Source organism: Semicossyphus pulcher, unplaced genomic scaffold (genome assembly GCF_022749685.1).
Source record: "Semicossyphus pulcher isolate SPU_LCO1_2020_fin unplaced genomic scaffold, fSemPul1.0.p SCAF_15, whole genome shotgun sequence".
NCBI classification, from domain to species: Eukaryota; Metazoa; Chordata; class Actinopteri; order Labriformes; family Labridae; genus Semicossyphus; species Semicossyphus pulcher.
Window position 1 is genome coordinate 23426076 of NW_027211659.1, and position 19483 is coordinate 23445558.

The following is a 19483-nucleotide window of genomic DNA, read 5'->3' on the forward strand; positions in this document are numbered from 1 at the left end:
AATTGTTTTGTCAAGCACACACACACATCCCTTATCACAATGCAGTCCAGCACAATTTGGTACAATACAGAAAACACAGCAGCAAGTGCCGTAAACAGCCTTCACACATATTTTACAAAAGCAACCAGGCATGCACACAGTGGAATGGTTGGCAGTCACATGAAAACACACAGCGAGCAAGCACACAAGGAAGAACACACACTCACACACAACAACTCTACCTCTATTCTGTCAGTAGGGCTAGGCCTGCCCGGTTTCCAGAGCAACCTGGCCCCTCCCTTTGGCTTGCAGGGGAGGTGTTTTGAAAGTTCACAGCGTGTTTGTGCCTGTGTGTGTGTGTGAGAGAGTGTGTGTGGAAAGAGAGACAGAAAGGGGCGTGGATGCTGAAGCAAGTCCAAGAAGTAAAACACCCAGCCTTCAATTCTGAGCTGGAGCAAGTGACAGCAGCATCAAAGAGCGAGTAGAAGTTCTACTTTATCTTCGAGTTAAGGTGAATTACCCCATTAAAGCGGGACATTTGACCACCTGTGAACCATGGAAGAAGACGCGTCCAACGCCGAGCAGATCAGCGTCTCCGGCAGCACCCACACCATCCCGCAGCCCCTGGCCGAAAACGCGGAGCTCCTCATCCCGAGCTTCACCCCGTCCTCCGCCCCGTCCTCCCCGACCCCGACCAGCACCCTCTCCCGACTGGGCTTTAAAAGTCCCACCAGCCCGACCGCAGCTGCGCCGGGAAGCCCGGTCGACCGCGGCCAGGTGAGCGCCATCACCGTGGTGGCGCTCCTGGACAAGCTGGTGAACATGCTGGAGGCCGTGCAGGACAACCAGCAGCGCATGGAGCAGCGGCAGGCCGATCTGGAGGGCGCCGTGCGGGTCGTGCAGGGCGACGTCACCCGCCTGTCCAAGACCCACATCAGCACCTCCAACAGCGTCAGCAAGCTGCTCGAGCGCTCTCGCAAAGTGAGCGGACACCTGAAGGATGTGCGGGAGCGCATGGACAAGCAGGCGGTCCAGGTGAAGAAGCTGGAGGCGAACCACAGCCACCTGCTGAAGAGGAACCACTTTAAAGTGCTCATCTTCCAGGTGAGGGAACTAAGTTATAGAGAGTGGGTTAAAAAAAAGCACCTAAATATGACATTGCAATATAGCGTTGTTATTTTAAAGGGGTGCCGATTTTATGCTGCATTCACGTGTTCCTCGGATAGTCCCATTTCCAGTCTTTGGAAGTTTGTCTTCCCACTTGTTCATGAGCTTTTACCACGAAACGTGACAACAGCATGGACGCCACTTAGAAGACATGTTATATTTTATTACTCAGAACTAATGTTGGTTAATCTATACAGTTACTAAGGTTATACAGCCTATTACAGTATAGTCAACTCGGCATGTCAGGTAACAGAATTTTCTCAGACCTTCAGTGCGTGCTTCGCCTTTAAGGAGCCTTCATGTAAATTTTCCAAGTGTACAACTAATTCAGACTCCACGTTGATGCAGGGTTTGATTGTTTAGTCATCATAATTAAAACAGAGGTATATAATTACTTGTATCGATGTAACCCTTGTGATGTCATAGTGATGTCATAAGTGATGAGACCTGGCTAAATTTATACCCTGCGTTACAAACTGGAGGTGTGAGGTTTCAAATATGTCGGCATTTAGGAGGCAACTTGATAGCTTCTTTTGAAAAATGCTATCCAGCTGCACTATGGGAAATGTAATAAGCAGTGTTGTTAAAGCTTTAAGTCGTTGTATGCCTGCATTTGCTGCCTCAATTTTGACCGCTTTTTTTAACGTCCACTTTAAAGATTCAGCGTCTTGAACTCCTCATGAGGACTTATTCAATATGTGTGTTTGTATGCGTGTAACGTCATGTGTGTAAGTATTTGCATTGCTATTTGACTGCAGTAGTGGGTGTGTTCGGATGTGTTCCTGGTTGGCACTGAAAGGGAATATGCTGTAGGCGAACAGTGCTTTGACATTTTCATCACTTAAAACTTGTTGAACAGGATTTTAGGCAACCTGTAGAGCTCAATTCACCCAGGATAAAGTTAGTTAGGCTGCTGTTTTCTAACCCGTACACTTATATCTGTATACACATGCATACAAGGCTCTCATGTCCACTGTGCATGCGTGTGTGTAAGAGAGAGAGAGAGAGAGAGCGAGAGCAGAAGGGTGTGTCTGGGAATGGAGCTATAGAGGATAATGGAGGAGGGCTCAGACACTGACACTGACTAGATCTGTTTACACCCCATGGTCATGATTCAGACAGACAGGTGGCTTTTGGATGGATTTACCACTTCAACTGTCGTATCATACCTGTGAGGGAAAACTTTATACCACCATTAAAAAAGAGATAAACGCCCCGATTTCCCCGGGAATTTACAAGTGGAAAGCTGAGGGATATCCTTACATAACCCACCTCTCACTTATCCTCAAGAAATGCATATGGTTGAAACTTCTTCTGTTTAATGACAGTGAAAGAAGACAGACGTTGAGTTCTACCTGCATGCAGCTAAAAGCATTTATCATGCAGTCAACATGCAAGATCCATATGTCGGATGCATCTCAACTCAGCCCATAAAACATGATCTAGGAATGGTGTCTTTGCATGAGTTGAGTAACTGCATGTGTTTTCATGCTTGTGTGTGCGTGTGGGTGCGTCTGAGCGTGTGCATACAAGTGTGTGCCCGGACAGCAAAAGGAGGAGGGTGGGGGGGGCACATTGTTGACACAGCCTGGGCCGCTGAGAGCTCTTAACCGCCGTTGTTATCTGGTTTCCCAGGTACTGAGGCTCTGTTGTTCAAATGCAACAGGTGCCAAGACCTTCCCCTGTACAAGGTGGCTCTGTGTGTCTGTAGGCGAGGCACCGGGGATCGATTTGATGAATCCCCGGTCAGCTTTTATGTGCAAGTCAAATGTCCTGTTGCTTCACAAACAGCGAGAGTGGACAGTGTTGTTCGCTTCATGTTGTGTGTTTCGGGCTGCATTATGTTTTTGTTTTCCTATATTTTCTGCATAATGTGCAAGTATTGAACTAGTGTGTTTATCGTGTGTTGGATTGCTCAAAGGCTCTTGCTAAAAGTGTTGATCCAACTTTTGCTGACTTGAGTTTTTCCCTCTCATTTTGAGTCAAACTAAGCGCGGTGGATTTGCAGATGGGTGTAGCAGGGCCAGGTCAGGGCGTGTGTGTAGCATGTGTGTGCGTGCAACCTGCCTATTGGATGTTAAGCTGGTGTGTCGGGTCAGGTGTATGCGGTTACAGAGCAGGTAAATGAGACTGTGCGTGCCTGTGGGGAGCGGGATAGAAAAGAACTAAGTGCAGGCCTTGTTCCTTCCCCTCGCTCAGTTTGTCTTGACTCTTTTCTACATCGATCATTTCTACCTCATGTCATGCCAATATTTAACTCATTATCTTGTGGGATATCTTTTGTTCAAACATCCACCATTTTTCTCTTCTTCTTGTTTTCTCATTTAGTTTTTAAGTGAACATGTGACCGTTTTTTTTTGTGTTGAATCAAGCCACCTGTCCTGATTCCCTGAACCTACGTGAACGCACGTGGCACCACGAGCCTCACGCTACTCTCTGATAACGCACATTGCCGCAAACTCAAAAGCCTCAAACGCCCTTCATCAGCCCCATAGCTGAGGGGCCCTCCTTCCCTCCCAGCTCTTCAAAATTGACAGAGAACACTTATCACCCTGTACGTGCCAGCTGAGGTGGAAACACCGGGGGTTTGTGGGTAAATGCCTGCTACTTCACAGAGCAGGGGTATACCAGGTCCAGGCTTTGGCTACTGTTGGTCTGACATGACAGCGCTGTCTGCTGCTTCGTTGCGTTCCTGTGCATAACAAGGACTAATGAGGTCTTAATTACGGCTGCTTTGGCCTTGTTTGTTTGTTTTTGCACACCAGTGCTTTCCCGGCTCCACGTGGCCCCGCCCACTCTTGGCCTTTTCTCTCGTGCACACACACAGGGGCAGAACACACACGATTCCTGGCCATGTGAGATTCCTGCGTGTACAGTGTGGAGACTGTTGTGGTAATTGCTGTTTGGAAATGGATTACTGATATGTTCCTTTTTAATTATTTGATTAATTTGAAAGGCTCATCACCTTTGAGTGTTTGAATATCAACAGTCAGCCTGGAGATCTTACAACTTATCTTATTTGCATACTTGGAATTTCATTTCCTGTGATAAAAGTTATTTATTACTTATTACTACTTTAATCCATCTGGGTTTATTTCTCAGTGGAATTTCCTCACAATAAATGAGTCAACCACAGTGGCAAATTGAATTTGAGCGTTGCGAGAATTTCATTTGTTCTCTGACTTCGCACAAGAGGCCGTGAAACACAGTTTTACTAGGTAATGAGCAGCGAGAAGGGAGTTGTATCGGCCTCGCAGTGGCATGGGAAGAGGATGTTTGGTGATTATCTGTGTGTTTGGGAGCCCTAATCGCAGAGTGACAACCGTCAGAGCTCTCGCACACTATCAAAAACATTCATATCACAGGGCGAGGAAAGAGAAACATGCTCACAAGCCAAACTAAATACACTGACTGCAAGCTTCAGTTGATGGAATGAGGGTCGTTCTTGAATCTTGTGTTGTGTGGTATTTAATTATACTGGTGTTGATACTTCTTTAATTACCGTAAAATGACTGAATTGTAAACTTTACAGAGAGAGAAACGTTTCCGTCTATCACCGCACCCTGACCTGTCACTCAGTACAAAAGTTGCTTGCAAAGGTTTAAAGGTTTTGAGTGATTGCCTTAACTTCAGTCATTGTCATTCTGCTTGCTTTGCTGCCAATCATCATTGTGCATTTGTGAATCGACGCTTGACCAAAGGTTGTGACTGAATCATAGCTTTCAGCAGCAGGAAGTAAATGCTGTTTTTTCCACACTCTAAGATGGAGGACAAACTGGTAATTATGTTCCCAGCCTCGCCCCAGCTCTTAAAGTTGGTTTATGACTCCAAGCTGCTTAATACTCTCGAGTTCAATAAAGTAATGTATAGTCTAATAAATAAGTGGGTTTCAGCTTAATCAGATCCCTTTGGGTCTGGTCTTGTGCATACAAATCACATGTGACACAGTGAAAGCTTTACTACAAGTGAAAGCCTTTAGCCGCACCCAGAAGAAGCAGAGAGAGCAAGCTGAGCAAACTAGAACACCTTTTCAACTACAAATGCTCCGTGGTAAATAGATAGTTAAGTGTAATTATAGTGCACTTATTGTGAGGGTTCTGTGCAGAATCTTTCAATGTAAAGCCATATCCATCTCTACAGGTTGGAGCAGGTGGCTGGCTGTAGGCTACGGCTCAGATTTGTTGTGTGTGTGTGTCCAAACCAGGTGATACATTACACCATGTTACAGCCCAAAGCAGTGCTAGCTGTTTAAGTGCATTGGAAGCTACTGGGTCTAGGGTAGTTTTCTCAATGTGACAGGCCAGTAACTGTAACTTATGCAGCTGTTGCCGCTAGACAGACATAGTCGAGGAAACTGAAAAATGTGCATTTCAATCGTGGGAACAATTGTAACATGGATGTGACAGTATTTTTAATCTACTCATGCTAGCTACAGTATATAACCAGTAGGGGTGCATGTAGGTAATGTCAGTGGGTTTTTTGCAGTAGCAAGTAGTGAAAAGGATTATAATTAAAAACTTGTGCATTACTTTAGAGGTACTTATCCCATGTACCCTACCTTAAATTACTCTGTGCTCTGACCTCAGACCAATCCCTTTTTGCAGTGTAAGGTGTCCTGTGAACATTTCTACAGTTTGATAATGGTGACAATGAGGACAAGGCTTTTTTGGCTGTAGGGGAATTTTTGCTGCAAGAACGTAAGTGGTCACCGGGCAAAGCAAGGCTGAGTGGCAGCGCCCTAACAAGGTCTTATCAGTGCATCCGAGGTTCAGAGACAGGCACGAGATGTGTTAGCTTTGAGCTAGGTCTGGAGGTATGTTGATGTGGCGAGCTCCTACAAAAAAAGTAAAAATATTAATTCCAGCAGTATTCCTCTTAGCTGGCTCCTGCTAGCATTAGCTTCTTGTTAGCCTTCATTCAGGGTTTTGTTTTGAGTTAAAGGGTTTGTCAATGTGAGAAAAGAGCTCAACTAGCTTTAGAAGCTAGTTTACGTCTTGAACATATCAGGCTGCTCCTTAAATCACACCGTCTCATCTTCTAATTCTGTTGGAACTACAGACAACAAAATTGTGACCTTATGTTAATTTCACCTGTGCTTTTCCACCTTTTACAACTACTGTAAAATCTGGACTAGAAGTCACACCAGAATATAAGACACAGTCTGTTTTTGGGGGTATCCCAGAGGGAAAAAGGTTTTCTATAACTATTTATTAATAAAAATGTGTAAGTTATTTTAACACAATTTTCATTTAAAATACATTCAAAACACACCAATCACAGCCTACCATCTTTTTTCACCATGTTGAGTTTGCAATCCTGCTAGCTACCGGTGCGGTAGCTAGTGGTAGCTGGCAGCCCTACGGTAACGTTGATTGTTGTGAGGGTGGCAGCTGTAATGGTGATCATGACGGTGCATGTCCATGACAAAGCATTAGCAACAATCAAGTTAGTTTTGCTTAAGACAGCGAGGAAAACACAAAACAGCACTGCGGCATATTGTAAATAGGAGACATGGCCACGGAAACAGTTTAATGCAGAAGTGTGACGGACAACTTTAGCTCGATTATAGTGCCATCGACTGGGTAAAATACTGTAACACAATAACAAACCTCTCTTATTTTATACTGGTATATTGGTTGCACCGTATATAGCACGCAGCCCACTTTTTAGATGAAAAAAATGTGTATAACACACACACACACACACACACACACACACACACACACACACACCTGGGTATTATGGGGAATATTGGTCTTTAAATATTGGTCAGAAATGTCACAATAAGGTTTTTACTACAAATAATTTAGCCCAAACCAGTACACTTCAATATGTTTTCCATTTTGTCCTTCACAGACTACAAGTTGTGAGTGAGAGTGAGAGTTTAAGCATTTTTAGATGGCTGCTGTGGGGTATGACACTCTAAAGAGTAAAACTGGTCTCAGTGATAATAGTCCAACAAGCTGTGCAGGCTTTAAGGCATGCTTTACCTCATGAACAATGAGGTTTGTTTACAGCGTGGCTTCTTGCTTTGTTATCATTCCTTTTCTCCCTTTGGGGTTCATTCCTCAGATAATCCCTATGGGTTTTCAGACAAACAAAAATAAAGAGTGAAGAAGAGCAAAGGAGAGATAAATATAGAGAGAAGGACGGGCAGAAGGGAAACAAGACAAAAGGTAAGAATAAGGTCTATTTTTGTCAGCCAGTAATAATAGGCTAGGCTACCACCAGCGTGCGTTTGGATAAGAGATTATGCTTATGTTTGCAAACTCAGTGAGCAGAAGACTTGCATGAGGATTAGGAAGAATTAACTGAACTGCTTTTTCTTCTGCCTGATGTGACATTCAGGTTTGACAAGTCCGCTCAACTTTTTCAGGCTCTGAGGCAATGGCAAGTTTTAAACTGCAGATTCCTGGTGTGAAGGCCAGTTATAACAGCTCTTACAGAGACGTGGTGAGAATGTAATCATGTTTAAGTCAAGTACTTTTTTTTATTTACCATGAAAAGACAAAGACAAATAAAAGTGGCAGCTCACTAGACAGTTTGGCCTCCAAGTATATCCCACCATGCATTGCACAAACTTTCTTCGGAACTGCCAAGAGCACATATTTAGCATGTTTTTCCATTATGACGCAGGTATTAATACAATAATAGAATTAAGCTCTTTTGCACACTTGTACTAACATGAACTTTTTCGCTCCAATTGCTCTTCAACTTTTCTCTTTAAAACTCAGAAACAGAATGAATTGTGAGACGCAGGTGGAAATGTATCAAAGAAAAAGAGTTATCGAAACAGTGCTGGGAGTTTTGTTGCTGGTCTTCTGCCAAAAACTCTCAAGGTCCTGTTATACCGTCAAACCAAATGAAACCAACTATGTTCTTTCTCCTCCCATCACCTCCCTTATTTCAGACTTCAGGAATCCATCTACGTATTTTCCCTGTTTGACTTTTCAAACCCTGATGTCCATCCAATCTAATGTCAAGGCCACAACATCCATGTCAGGAAATGTGAAAACAATAGCCATGTTGGGATTCTGTTCTTATTTTTTTGCTTTTAGTTAAAACATGAACATAATAGCATGTTTAGAGATAACATGATGACTTCCTGGCTTCTCTGCAGGCAGTCATACCCTCCATATGGGGTAAACATTATGACAATTGGTGGTAGCCTTATCAAACACGCCCCTGGTTCACAGGCCCGATCGAACAATGCTTCCCAAACTGGTTCTATTGGATTGCAATGAAGCATTGTGCAAAAGGGGATTTTAGGAGATTTGAACGAAATCTGAAAAGTAGATTAACATGGCCATTGGGCAGAGTAAACACCTGAGCAACAACAACATTGAACAACTTTATGGTGGCACTACTGAAAACATTTAAACTCATTGTACATGCAGAGGAGATGGTGCAAGACAAGGAGGGAAAGTGCAGGTTTTTAACGGCGTGATCTGGTTGGTGTTGAGGAAGTGCAGAAAAAGACAAGAAGCGCAATGGTCCAGTCAACCATTGGTCTATTATAATGAATACCATGTCATGTATGAAATGAATAATGAGAGAGCATATGTCGCAGAATACGAAGCATGTCATCATCCAAAGTGCACAGACTGCCATCATGTCAATTATGGGTTGAGTGCACACTTTTCTCCAGACGTCCAACATCATCATTTATGTCACCAGGAATGATCCTCTCTGAATTGCCATGATCTTCTTGCCACCAGTGCGTCAGCATTATAGTGTGCCTGAATTGGTTATTGTGTTGTGTGATTACGCAAGTTGGAAGGCGAGTAAACATGCGTTGTTTTCTTTTGGTGAGGCAGATATGGGAGGGGTGTGAATGGGAACCAATGCCCTAACTTGTTGTGCAAAGCTTTTCCTGTATAAAGCAAAGAGGCATTATTCAGAATTGGCAAGACATTGCTGACAAGATATTCATGATACCTGTACACAACAACTATGTATGTTAGCACAGTGTTTGGCAAATGTCTTTTAGTCTTTTCTGTCTTTTTGGTAGTTTATTTCAAATATTTGCATGTATATTTATGAGTGCACAGCAGTGTATACACTCCCATACTCTGTGTGCAGTGCAGTGGGAGTTTATCATGTTATCCAGTCCCATGACAAATAGCAGAATTCCATTTCCTTTCCTCCTTCCTTCCTCTGTCCACAGATGGCTCCTCGTGCACATTAGGTTAAGGGTGGAAGGGGAGTGATGTTATATAACAAGTTGGGTAGGGTTGAACTTTATAACAACTCACTGCACTGAAATGGGAAGCATGTAATCAAAACATATGCAGATGGAGGCAAATTTGCACAATCACGGAAGTTTCACTCGTCTGCAGCTAACCACTGAATGGATAAGGCAGCGCGTGTGAGAGTGCAGGGGTGGAGGGAGGGGTTGGGGGAGATTAAGAGAAGACTAAGGTAGAATATTCCGAACTGGAGATTTGTCTTTAGCCCTTTGTTTGAAATGTGCCAAGAAATGTGCATTTCAGACAAGCTGTACTTTCTTGAATTAGCATTCAGTTGGTCTGCAATCTCTTTTCTGTAAGCCTTTTGTCGTCTCATTCTGTAATCAAAATAATTGCAGGGTCCTGACAATAGCAAATATGATGGTGTACCCTCTCATTTGTGCAGTCCCTGGGAGGCACTGACTTACTGTGCCAACACACCTGCACTAACCTTGCCTCGTTCTTCTTCTCAAAGGCCGGGAAAGCACTCTTGTTTAAATACCTAACACACATGCACACAAACATATTAACCTACATAACTGTGTGCAAATCTCCAATGCATACAGTATTAAGGTTCTTACTGGTAAATGAGTAGCTTTTTTCATGTTTTTTTTATTTTTAAGAATTGCATCTGTGTGTGTTTTTGTAGCTGTATTTAATATAAAGTGTGAGGGGTGTGTGTAGCTAGTTGGGCTGGAAAAACATCAAGATGTTCTAAAGCAAGGTTGTGACTGATGTTGGGAGAGGATGTAACGGGTTTTATGGTACGAGATCATGATCACTCTAAAGAATGCACAAACGCATGCATGTTCAGTACTCAAGATATTATAGAATATGAAGTATGTTGAGTGCTAGGCAGGCAGCTATACAGTTTATCAAACTCCAGTGAAATGGTATGCTCATATGATCCGATAATGCTATAATTTGTCATGCTGTTGTGCAATTTTAATTTCAAAGAACATTTTGATCCTAACTTATGAAAGAAAAATGATTGGACTTTCGTTTTACATGTAATAAGAGTCTGATTTATATTGATGGAATTTGCATACCCATATATAGGAAAGGGCTGCATTGTGGTGCAGTGGTTAGCGCTGTTGCCTCACAGCTGGAAGGTTCCTATTCCGAACCCCGGTTCGAACAAAGTGGGCCTTTCTGAGTTTGCATGTTCTCCCTGTGCATGCGTGGGTACCCCTGCTTCCTCCCACAGTCCAAAGAGGTTAATTGGTGACGTTAAATTGCCCGTAGGTGTGAAACGTTGTCTGTCTCTATGTGTCAGCCCTGTGATTGACTGGCAACCAGTCCAGGGTGTACCCCACCCCTCGTCTAATGACAGCTGGGATCGTCTCTCTAGGCCCCCACGACCCTTAACATGATAAGCGCCATAGAAACTGGATGAATGGATATACAGGAAAGGAACAAGATCAGGAGACAGCCATGACATGCAGCCCTACAAGGCTGAACTTAAGATTCATTGGGGTTTTTACCTAAATGCAAACATTAGCATGCTAACATGCTCACATTGACAATCTAGCATGTGATTAAGCCTGTTCACCATCTCAGTTCAGTATCAAAGAATGCTTTAGTTTGCTGATTAGCACAAAACAGAGGTTGATTGGAATGCCTTTAGTTTAGCAGTATTCAACAAAATAGATATTTTGACTAACTGGTGATACCCACACTCTTCTTCTAGTGCCATCAAAGTCACTATTGTCAGACACATAAACAAAGGAGAGCCAATGATGCACAAGAAACAGTATAAGGTTTCCTTACACATATTGTATAAACAGAGATGCACACTAATGGAGTAACGTGAGCCCATTTGAGCTCTTTCAAGCAGGAGTGACTCCGTCCTGCCCCGCCCTGATCTCTGTCTGTTTGAAATGTGCAAGAGGCTCCAGAGAACCGGCTTACATAAGCTCTGCCTTAGTGACACCTAGCAGGACTTGCAATTAGATGGCAAATCTACAATGTAAATGTTAAATGAGATCTCAAACTCCATTACATAAGCCTACGAAATATCTTTGAAGCGTGGTTCCTTTTACATTCAGTAAACTTGCTGTCAATGTAAATTAACTTTGTTTTTTTGGTTTGTTCCAAATGTGTTGTAATTTTCTTTCATCTTGCACTCTTAAGCAGTTTTTTTAACAATGGCTGATGCCCTACATTTTTGCACACAAAGACACACAGATACTGGAACACACACATGCACATATCAAATTCTTAGCGGCTAATGAGTCTTTGCTTAGAGGGTACATTAATTAACGTCGTTCCCAAGAGAAAAGTGCCAGAATGTGTCCACACAAACACAGGACAGACCTGGGTCAAATGGTATTTAGGAAGATTTTGTTTGTTGTTGCATGCTTGCCAAGATCGTTAGGGGTTAAACTGGGGACACGCTCATTTTACACTCCTTTAGTAATTTGTCAGACAAACACACAAACAGTATTTTCCATTAAAAGATTAAGAAAAAGAGCCGGATACAGGCTTTTCAGGCTGCGGAAAAGAGACTTTGTGTGATAGCATTCAGTTTACAGTTTTCAGTTTCAATAAAATAATTTCTTAAGCTGCGCTACTGGTGTGGTACAGTCTGTAGAGAGAGCTCTGTTCTCATTGGAGGCTGTTTGAGTTTCAGCTGCCGCCTCCCACATGCACTAGTACCCACACTGATTATATCAAACGTGTTGGAGCTTAATCAGAAAGTCTATGGCATGCCCAGACGGGAACAGAGGTATCCAGGATTGATTCTTTAGAGAGCCTAACACCACCAATCAATCAGTGAAGATTAGTGTTTATTATCTGGGAATCCTCTACCAAGGGTCAGAAAAGGCCATGTTGGCTCCGATTTTCAGGTGTTTTGATTTGACTGGTCAGATTTAGGTGGGTGCTTAACCCTTCAGCTATTTAACCCTTGATCAAAACTATTGGACTCTAAATGTACACACAGAAGGGGTAGATGCGCCCTTATTTAAGAGTTATATATTCTTCTAACAAGCGAGCTCTCTGGTATTTCTCTGTAATATCTAACATGTTCAGTACAAAAGCTATCATCCACATAGTTCCCGCCTTTTTGATTTGTGCATGGACACGTTCAGGCGTACTGTGGGTGTGGTGCAGAGTCAGACCTACAGCAAAGTGACTGGAGGGAGCAACAGAGAACAAAACTTTAGGGAGGAATTGCAGTCCAACGAAACTAGAGGTAGTGGTAACCAGAGCTGTTCCCATGGGAAGACCTTTGTCTTCTCAGATTTTAAGTAACAACTCTGCGATGTGTTACAACAAGCATGGTAATGTCCTTCAGTGGTTGTTCGTTAATAAAAACTCAAACTTTTTTTTAGAATTCAGACAAGAAGTGAACACGTGTATTTAATTTATCAACCCAAAATTAACCCTTTCTGGGCTATATTTTGTTTCTGTTTTATCTTTCTCTACTCCTTAACCCCAACAACGTGGCCCTGTTCTTGAAGGTGATGTTTGCCTCTAAGAACACGCTGACAGATTTATGAGCTTTAACTTGGCGATACCACACATGCTTGGCACACACCTGAACTGTGAATCATGCCTGCATGTTTGAGATCAAGGTAAACTGTATCAGGTGTCTGCAAGGTGTCTGCAAAAACTGGAGGCTAACACAGATACAAAGTTCATGCAATCAGAAAAATTGTGATTGGCTAAATTTTTCTGTAAGTATTGATGGAATATTGAGGGATATTGTTTGCACCTTTTAGTTACTGCACAAGTAATTTCATTCATATCATTGTTATACGCCATTTACAAATCACAATCACAGTCTCATAGCCCTATTTACAACATGATATGCTCTGATACAATTGTCACAAATGCTGTATTACCTTATCTCACACTAACCAACTACACAAAAATATCAGCAAATACAAGTAGGACAAAATTGAATGGGCTTAAGTTGACAGTGACCTATTGCAGGTACAATCCTTTTGAGCAGAACAGTGTTGGTGATAAGTTAAGAACGGACGGGAGGCAGGAACCCTCTAGACCATCTGGTTGGCCCAGTACTTCACTATGTGTTAATGACACCCCAGGAAAGATGTATTGCACACTCCTTCAACAACTTATGTCATCTTCGAACTTTAAGCAATCCTAAAATGTCTTCAAGGCTGCCTTGCATTCTTCGAAACGCAGTCACACTTTGTCACAGACTCATTCATACAAGCATGTAACACAGAAGTATTGTTTGGAGGGTAATTCCAACATGTTTTGAGGATGAATGGAACTGTCACTCGTACTTAAAGTTGACATATCCTAAGGTAAAACATCCTAAATATGAGAAGCTCAACCACTGACTCATAACTGAATATAATTTAAATTCCAAATCATAGCTACAAAGCTCATATTGTGAAAGGAAAACACCAAATAAAACCACCAAAAGCGCTGTGCAACTGTGATCTTAGCCCAGTCAGAAATGTTCAAGTGTTGAATCCAGGCATTGCCCAGTCTCTTTGAAAAATGCCCAATGACTCCGAATTTATCTAGACATTACCCGTAGGAGCTGTATGTGACAATGCAAATGTCCAAATCAGTTAAATTGGACATTTAACAGACTTAACTCTACCATCCCCCAAGTACAAAACCTGTGTATTGTCCCATAAAGTCAATTTGAACTAGAACCATGTAACAGTCCGGAGAATTTACTGTGAGTGAGTAAGAGTGTTGAAGAGATTGATGGTGATGTTTTGTAGCTCTCTGTTTTCCTTTACTTTATTATTTGTCATTTATTTTATTGTTTTCTACTCTTGCATGTTGTATTGATACCTAAGTGAAAACAGTTATCATTCAGGATGAATCCTCCTCTGGATCTTCAAGATTGTCCAAAGTTTATGTGAGAAAAAAGTGCTTTGGATTTGATTGTCTGTTGGCAAATGAAAGTATTTGTGTTTACTGTCCATATAAAGGCATGTATTGTACTTCAACTTTGAAACTTAAAATGTACTGTACATTTTACCGCACTGGCAAACTCAAAACCAAGTATTCACTGGAGATACTTTATACTGATGTCAATAGGGGGGCTTTCTTTATGAACATTTCAAAAGTGTAGTGGAGTATGTCAACCACTGAAGCTGCAACTTAAGTCCACTCCTGGGTGTGAAAGGATGGGGGCATTGGAGGGTTGGAACTGTAGGTCATAAATCCCATGGGGAGTGAAGCATTGTATGTGTATGTGTGCTCCCACATGTGTGTGATTGGGTGCGGATGGATAGGCAGCAAGTTAAAGAGAGGAAGAGAAGAGTGAGAAGTAACAAACTGAAGCTCTGGATATTGAACCTAGTGTTCTCTGTCTCCCTCTGTTTATAGTCATCTATGTGTTCATGGAGGGTGTGTTAAAGACACAGAGGGATATAAAATAGAGAAAATTGTGTGACTCCTGCTGAGAAACAGATGGAATTCCTTAGATTACTTGAAAAACAGCACTTACAAGGCATGCAGGAACTGGTTTCCTTAGTCCTCCTCACCAGGCACACCAACCCAAAATATGTAGTGTGCAGAGTGTATGAAATTGAGACGTCCAATTGCTTTGTCCAAACCTTGTCCAAGAGGTCAACATAACATTTATATGGATGATGAGTGTTTGGAAGTATACCTTAAATATATTGGCCATTTCAAACTAAGATATTACAAAGGCTGCTCCTTATAACACTAAAGCCTTTTAACTTGTCCAAATGACTGCACTCTAAACCCACCTGTTTCTGTCCTCTTCTTTCCCAATAGGAAGACCACGAGATCCCTGCCACTGTCAGTCAAAGACCCCCTCAAAGCCCTTCACTCAAAGACTACCCGAAGACCCCACAACCAAGCCAGTATGATGCAGAATCAACCCGGCCTACCCCATCTATTGCTGGCTCTGTTGATGGCAGCCACGCCCACGAGGAGGGTCTTCAGACCATAAACCTATCCTCCGACGAGGATGACTATCCCTCAGCTCACAGAGATGGAGAAGAGATGTGCGAGTTTGAGGAAGAATGTGGTTTGGGTACTTCCCGTTCATATGAGAGAAGGGCTGACAAATTCAAGCGCTCCAGTCTGAAGAAGGTTGATAGCCTCAAGAAGGCCTTCTCGCGCCAGAGCATCGAAAAGAAGATGACCCAAATCACCACCAAGATTGTGCCACCGGAGAAGCGTGAGAAAATCAAGAAGAGCCTCACCCCTAACCATCCTAAAAGCCCAACTGCCAAGAGTTCTTCCTTCAAAGTGTCTCCCATGACATTTAATGTCAAGAAGGTCCGCGATGGAGAAGTCCCCACACATGACGTGACCTCACCTGGGGTAGAAGCCCATGTGGAGATTCCTGCTCTGGGGAGCTTGGATGGGGAGATTCCCTTGGCAGAGGTGCATACCCAGGAAGGCCTTGTGGAAGAAATTCAGGAGATCCTCAGTCCCTCCACCCCAGATAGTATGAAGGCAGAGCTGGCTATTAATGGAGAGGCACCAAGCATTGAATGTGAGATGAATGGTGATCGTTCTGCAGGCTTGGCAATACCAGAAAATGATGAAATTGTTGTGGAGGAGGAAGAAGAGGAGGAAGAGGAAGAAGTGGGAAAAGAGAAACATAAAAGTCCTGTTGAGACAGCTGCAGATACCCAAATTCCAACAGCAACGATTGCTGTAGAGCAAGTGTCTTAATATGATTTGATTGTAGAGATCATCAATTCTAGTTTCCAATCCTTTCTTCAGGCCCACAATGCCATGTAAAAGATTTTGTGTTCTTGCCATTCACATCCATTATCATCAATATATTCCCTAAATGCACTACATGCGCCAGCATAATATATTAGAAGCACACTCAGGTCAGTCTTCCTTTGACCGACACGCTTGGGTCGACCATCCTTGGATCAACACGCTCGGCTTGTCCACTCTTGGACCCACATGTTCTGGTCATCCATCCTTAGACCAACACACTTGGGTCGTCCATCCTTGGATCAACACACTCAGGTTGTCCATCCTGGGACCATCCTTCAAGACCTTCTATGATTATCACCAGCCAAGGCTAAAAACCTTGATACAGTCTGCATAAGCAAGGTTAACAACTAGACCTCATGGTGTATCAGAATCTAGTGCAAGTCCTTCCTAAACCCAGTAGCAGAGTTGTCCAGAGAAAGCTACATTGCACCAATACACCGTAACTCACTCCCATCAACTGGTGTCCACCTCTTCAATAGCAGCACATCTCCAGGGCGCTGGGCCAACTATCTCCCTCCTGCTGTGTTTGTCAGTCTCTGGAACTCTTTTCCTCTCTGACAAATAGCTTCTTTGTTCTTTGTGTTTTTTGTGAAAAATAGTAAATCTTTGGCAACAGTGATCCTGCCCACAGCCTGTTTAAGGCAGTGTGTTGCCTGGTTGTGCAAGAGTTGGAATGGGGAGTTTCTGGGTCTTCAGAGGGAAGATCCTGGGGTGTTTTGTAGTGAACTAGAGGTTGTTTACTAAATTCTTTGGACCTGGACTGAAATAGCCCAGATCTTAACTAACAGGTAACTATACTTAAATGGCTCTGTCTTGTCAAATTGTTTGTTACTTCTATTGGGATGTTCATGATTTTATAACTTACCTGGAACATCACAAGTTGCATGTCATAAATAAAAGTATTTTAGTAAATGTCATTGCCAATTGAGTAACAATAAACCCACTGGGGCTGAAAATTATATTTATAATTTGAAATATTATTTTGGTTGTTTTTTAATCACATTAATCAAATGTATTAAAAATACTATTGAAGGACATTGGTGGAGGATAGAATGTTCTAGATGGTAGAAGATTAGTTACAACAATAACTCAACTTTTAATGTTGATGTATTAAATGTCTCTTTTACTGCCCTTATTCTTGTCTGCAAGGCAACTTTGTATGTTTATGTACAGGAATTATTTTGTTTCTTTCTACGTAAGGCCACATTGTTCTCTAGGTATTTACAGCATATTCACACTAAATTAGTAACTTTATGATAACTGCCTTGAGAGTGAGTACTACAGTAAAAGTTGTATCTGTGAACTTTTTTGGAGTAACGTTATGATACTTGGGTGTTTGTAAGTTGTAACTTGCATTGTGAAATGTTTACTCAGTTTCATATGTTCAAGACATGAATACTATCAGGGCTCCCTCACTCACAATTCCCTCCTCCTAGATGTACACACATACTCCTACAGTGCCTTTGCCATGCACAAGCTGGTATGAGTTGTTCCACTCCTGTTTTTTTAAGAGAGAAATAGTATGCAAGTCTGCCTCAAGTTTTCTCCCCTACTTGGGCATGCAATGCATCTATGAATTTATGGGGAGTTGAAGTCAACTATATAAATACCTAAGAAATCCCAAGATTGCAAATACATTAACAATTCAAAACTTCATATTAAGAAGTCATGCCTACAAGTTTCTACGAAGTGATATTCCTCTTGTTGCATATTGTTAGTGGTTTACCAGCCTTAGCTTCAGATGTCTAATGCAATGACTCCCTAAAACTAATCTAGAAAGTGATACCAGGTGCCAGATACTAGAGAGGTCAAAGAGGTGGATTAAGGCAGAGGACAGCATTCCAAGATTTGACGAATGACTCCTGCTCAGCCCATTTTTCATGGTCTTGGCCCTCCTTGTTGAGTCAGTACAGAGCCACAGGTGTTCTGCCCCTGTGGCGGTTCCTGGGCATGAGTTTGTAGTGGAAGGGGGGCGAAGTGATGGTGCTGGAAGTGTGAGAAAGGACTTCAGTTGTTGGAAGGGATGATAAAGGACTTTATCAAAGTTGCCCCAGGGTTAGGCATATGCACAGCTTGGCAGAAAAACACTGAAATTGTGAAAGTCTAAAATGCATTGTAGGGGGGTTTACATACTGATATCTGGAAGTGCAGGATTCCATTACCTATACTCCACTACATCCACTATATGTATTCTAGATGAAATGGAGAAATTGTTTTTTCTTTTAAAAAGACTCAAATATGTTGATTTCTTAGTTATGCAAAACCACTGTTGTGCTTTTTGGGGTATATTAAAGAGAAGAAAAGCAGTTTCAACAGTAGCTGACTTAGCCCTCAGTTGGTCATGCCTTACAAAAACATCCCTGCCAGTTTACTTAATGGGGTCTTTAGGGAGGAAACAATAGACATAATTAATTTTAAACTTGTTTACTGTGTTTATTAAATGTGCTTAGTCACTCTGTGGCTTTTTTTTCCTTTTTGCTTCTTCTTTGTATAAATCATCTCACTGAAAAGGGATCAGACACTAGGCTTATTGTGTAAATTATATGTACTTTAAAGCTCGAAATGTGACTGGCTTTGAGTTATTTCTGCTTAATTACAAAAATCTGTTATTTTGGTAATACTTCTCTGCTAATATTGAAAATATTGTATCCAGATTTCTCTTAGTCTTGTTTTATTTCTTCAAACCAGCCTGTTTAATGTGTTTCATAAGTGACAACTGTTTCTGTTAACACTAGATATTTAGAGAACTATTAGGTAGTCATATCTTGTTTAACATGATTTTTCTTCATACAAAGTTCCTACATTATGGCCGTTCGCTTAGTAAACCCCTTAAACCAAAGAAGTTTCCTTCACAGCAGAAGATACCCTGCCACTTGAGTGTTAATGTACTTTCCCTGACACTGTTTCAAGCATCTTGTAAACATGCAGCCCTTTCCTTTTAAAATTTAGTATTGTCTATATCAATAAAGATTTTATAACATTCATGTGTTGTTTTTGGTCTTTAATTTCAGTCCTTGTGTTACAAGCAGATGAGTAAATGTCATACATTTCACATAAATTAGATTATGGTAGATAATGTTCTGTGCGTCATGCATGTCATGATCCCAGTGACTTGCATGTTTGACCTGTAGTGCCCAAGAAAACATGCTGTTAAGCTTGCTTTCCCTTTGGCTGTTGCAAGTTTGGAAATAAATATTATAACAGAGTGAAGCTTCACTCAGTTAAGCTTAAGTGTAAGTAATACGGTTGTGGGGGGTTAATTTCAGTGTAGGGAGTGGTTAAATTGCCCAACCCTGACTTAAAGTGTAAAGTTTGAAGATTAAGGGTGCTCTAAATAAAACCAGGATGGGATGAGAGCCACAATCAAGGTTTTCTTCACCACCATTACAATATAACCTTCA

At 42.0% G+C, this 19483-nt stretch overlaps 1 protein-coding gene across 1 annotated transcript; it reads left to right on the forward strand.

Annotated features, from left to right (window-relative positions):
* The first annotated feature begins 438 nt into the window (after positions 1 to 438).
* On the forward strand, positions 439 to 19066 carry cavin2a (caveolae associated protein 2a). Its single transcript, XM_069663769.1, has 2 exons — positions 439 to 1083; positions 15114 to 19066. Exons 1-2 carry the CDS (start codon positions 535 to 537, stop codon positions 16023 to 16025), a joined length of 1461 nt encoding a protein of 486 aa, XP_069519870.1. The 5' UTR covers positions 439 to 534; the 3' UTR covers positions 16026 to 19066.
* Positions 19067 to 19483: the final 417 nt, after the last annotated feature.